This window comes from Limulus polyphemus, unplaced genomic scaffold (assembly GCF_000517525.1).
Source record: "Limulus polyphemus unplaced genomic scaffold, Limulus_polyphemus-2.1.2 Scaffold11161, whole genome shotgun sequence".
Taxonomy (NCBI): domain Eukaryota; kingdom Metazoa; phylum Arthropoda; class Merostomata; order Xiphosura; family Limulidae; genus Limulus; species Limulus polyphemus.
Window position 1 is genome coordinate 12,934 of NW_013676771.1, and position 3,150 is coordinate 16,083.

Sequence of the window (3,150 nt, forward strand, 5' to 3'; positions counted from 1 at the left end):
CATACTTTCCATGATCATCTTGAATCTCTGCGGATAAATCATTGTTTTCTATATTTTGTAATTCATCAGCATTATCCTGCTTCTGTGTAGGTGATTCATTCCTATCTTCTTCATAATCATCTTGTGTCTTTATGGATAAATCATTTCTTTCTGTGTTTTGCAACTGATCATCATTATCCTCCTTTTGTGTAACTGAGTTTTTCTCATGTTCTTCATGATAACCTTTTAGCTCTGTTGTTAAGTCACTGTTTTCTGTGTTTCGTAATTCAGCATCATTATTCTGCTTCTGTGTGGATGGTTCGTTACTATCCTCTCCATGAACTTCCTGTATTTTTGTAAGCAAAACATCCTTTTCTGTGTCTCGTGATCTGCTATAAGTATCCTGCTTTTGCCCTGTCAGTTCGTTGTTATCTTCTTCATGACCATCTTGTATCTCTGTGGATATATCACTGTTTTCCATCGCAATGATTTATTCACAAAGACACAAGAGAGTTATGAAGAAGATGGTAATGAATCATATACACAGAAGCAGGATAATGCTGATGAATTACAAAAGATAGAAAACAATGATTCATTCACAGAAATTCAAAGTGATCATGGAAAGTATAATAATGAACCTACCATAGAGAAGCAGGATAATAATGCTGATTTGCAAAACACAGAAAATAATGATTTAACCATGGAGGTAAAAGATGAGAATGAACCAACTACACAGAAGCAGGATAATGATGATAAATTGCAAAACACAGAAAAGAGTGATATATCCGCAGAGATACAAGATGGTCATGAAGAAGATAACAATGAACTGACAGGGCAAAAGCAGGATACTTATAGCAGATCACAAAACTCAGAAAAAGATGTTTTGCCTACAGAAATACAAGAAGTTCATGGAGAGGATAGTAACGAATCATCCACACAGAAGCAGGATAATGATGCTGAATTACGAAACACAGAAAACAGTGACTTAACAACAGAGCTAAAAGGTTATCATGAAGAACATGAGAAAGACTCAACTACACAGAAACAGGATAATGATGATAAGTTGCAAAACACAGAAAGAAATGATTTATCCATAAAGACACAAGATGATTATGAAGAATATAGGAATGAATCATCTACACAGAAGCAGGATAATGCTGATGAATTACAAAAAATAGAAAACAATAATTTATTCACAGAGATTCAAGATGATCATGGAAAGTATGATAATGAACCTACCATAGAGAAGCAGGATAATAATGCTGATTTGCAAAACACAGGAAAGAATGATTTAACCAAAGAGGTAAAAGATGAGAATGAATCAACTACACAGAAGCAGGATAATGATGATAAATTGCAGAACACAGAAAACAATGAGGTAAAAGATGAGAATGAACCAACTACACAGAAGCAGGATAATGATGATAAATTGCAAAATCAACTACACAGAAGCAGGATAATGATGATAAATTGCAGAACACGGAAAACACAGAAGCAGGATAATGATGATGAATTACAAAAGATAGAAAACAATGATTTATTCACAGAGATTCAATGTGATCTTGGAAAGTATGATAATGAATCTACCATAGAGAAGCAGGATAATAATGTTGATTTGCAAAACACAGAAAATAATGATTTAACCATAGAGGTAAAAGATGAGAATGAATCAACTACACAGAAGCAGGATAATGATAATAAATTGCAGAACACAGAAAACAATGAGGTAAAAGATGAGAATGAAGATTGTCTCATTCTCATCTTTCACCTCATTGTTTTTTGTGTTTTGCAAATCAACATTATTATCCTGCTTCTCTGTGGTAGGTTCATTGTCATGCTTTCCATGATCATCTTTAATCTCTGTGGATAAATCGTTGTTTTCTACCTTTTGTAATTCGTCAGCATTATCCTGCTTCTGTATACATGATTCATTCCCATCTTCTTCATAACCCTCTTGTGTCTTTGTGGATAAATCATTGTTTTCTGTGTTATGCAATTTATCATCATCATCTTGCTTCTGTGTAGTTGATTCATTCTCATCTTTTACCTCTATGCTTAAATCATGGTTTTCTGTATTTTGCAAATCACCATTATTATCATGCTTCTCTATAATAGGTTCATTATCATACTTTCCATCGTCACCTTGAATCTCTGTGAATAAATCATTGTTTTCTATCTTTTGTAATTCATTAGCATTATCCTGCTTCTGTGTAGATGATTCATTCCCATCTTCTTCATAACTCTCTTCTGTCTTTGTAGATAAGTCATTGCTTTCTATGTTCTGCAATTTATCATCATTATCCTGCTTCTGTGTAGTTGATTCATTCTCATCTTTCACCTCATTGTTTTCTGTGTTTTGCAAATCAACATTATTATCCTGCTTCTCTGTGGTAGGTTCATTGTCATACTTTCCATGATCATCTTGAATCTCTGTGATATAGAAAACAATGATTTCTTTTGTAATTCGTCAGCATTATCCTGCTTCTGTATAGATGATTGATTCCCATTTTCTTCATAACCCTCTTGTGTCTCTGTGGATAAATCATTGTTTTCTGTGTTCTGCAATTTATCATCATTATCCTGCTTCTCTATGGTAGATTCATTATCATACTTTCCATGATCACCTTGAATCTCTGCGGATAAATCATTGTTTTCTATCTCTTTTAATTCATCAGCATTATTCTGCTTCTGTATAGTTGATTCAATCCCATCTTCTTCAGAACCCTCTTGTGTCTTTGTGGATAAATCATTGTTTTCCGTGTTCTGCAATTTATCATCATTATCTTGCTTCTGTGTAGTTGATTCATTCTCATCTTTCACCTCATTGTTTTCTGTGTTTTGCAAATCAACATTATTATCCTGCTTCTCTGTGGTAGGATCATTGTCATACTTTCCATGATCATCTTGAATCTCTGTGGATAAATCATTGTTTTCTATCTTTTGTAATTCGTCAGCGTTATCCTGCTTCTGTATAGATGATTGATGCCCATCTTCTTCATAACCCTCTTGTGTCTCTGTGGATAAATCATTGTTTTCTATCTTTTGTAATTCGTCAGCGTTATCCTGCTTCTGTATAGATGATTGATGCCCATCTTCTTCATAACCCTCTTGTGTCTCTGTGGATAAATCATTGTTTTCTATCTTTTGTAATTCGTCAGCGTTATCCTGCTT

At 33.8% G+C, this 3,150-nt stretch overlaps 2 protein-coding genes across 2 annotated transcripts; one reads left to right on the forward strand and one right to left on the reverse strand.

Moving 5' to 3' along the window:
* The first annotated feature begins 679 nt into the window (after positions 1 to 679).
* LOC111083781 (suppressor of Mek1-like) lies at positions 680 to 1,614 on the forward strand. Its single transcript, XM_022380471.1, has 2 exons — positions 680 to 1,548; positions 1,608 to 1,614. The coding sequence occupies exons 1-2, from the start codon at positions 680 to 682 to the stop codon at positions 1,612 to 1,614; spliced, it is 876 nt and encodes a 291-aa protein (XP_022236179.1).
* A 34-nt stretch (positions 1,615 to 1,648) lies between these two features.
* On the reverse strand, positions 1,649 to 3,095 carry LOC106476662 (uncharacterized protein DDB_G0290685-like; the record flags this gene model as incomplete). The annotated part of the gene is made up of 2 exons (XM_013937303.1): positions 1,649 to 2,409; positions 2,499 to 3,095. Coding segments are annotated over 2 exons (1,358 nt in total), but the record flags the coding sequence as incomplete, so codon positions are not given.
* Between the last annotated feature and the right edge of the window lie 55 nt (positions 3,096 to 3,150).

Bases quoted from the DNA above. Each gene is read 5' to 3' on its own strand.
- LOC111083781 (XM_022380471.1), top strand. From the start codon at position 680: ATGGAGGTAAAAGATGAGAATGAACCAACTACACAGAAGCAGGATAAT.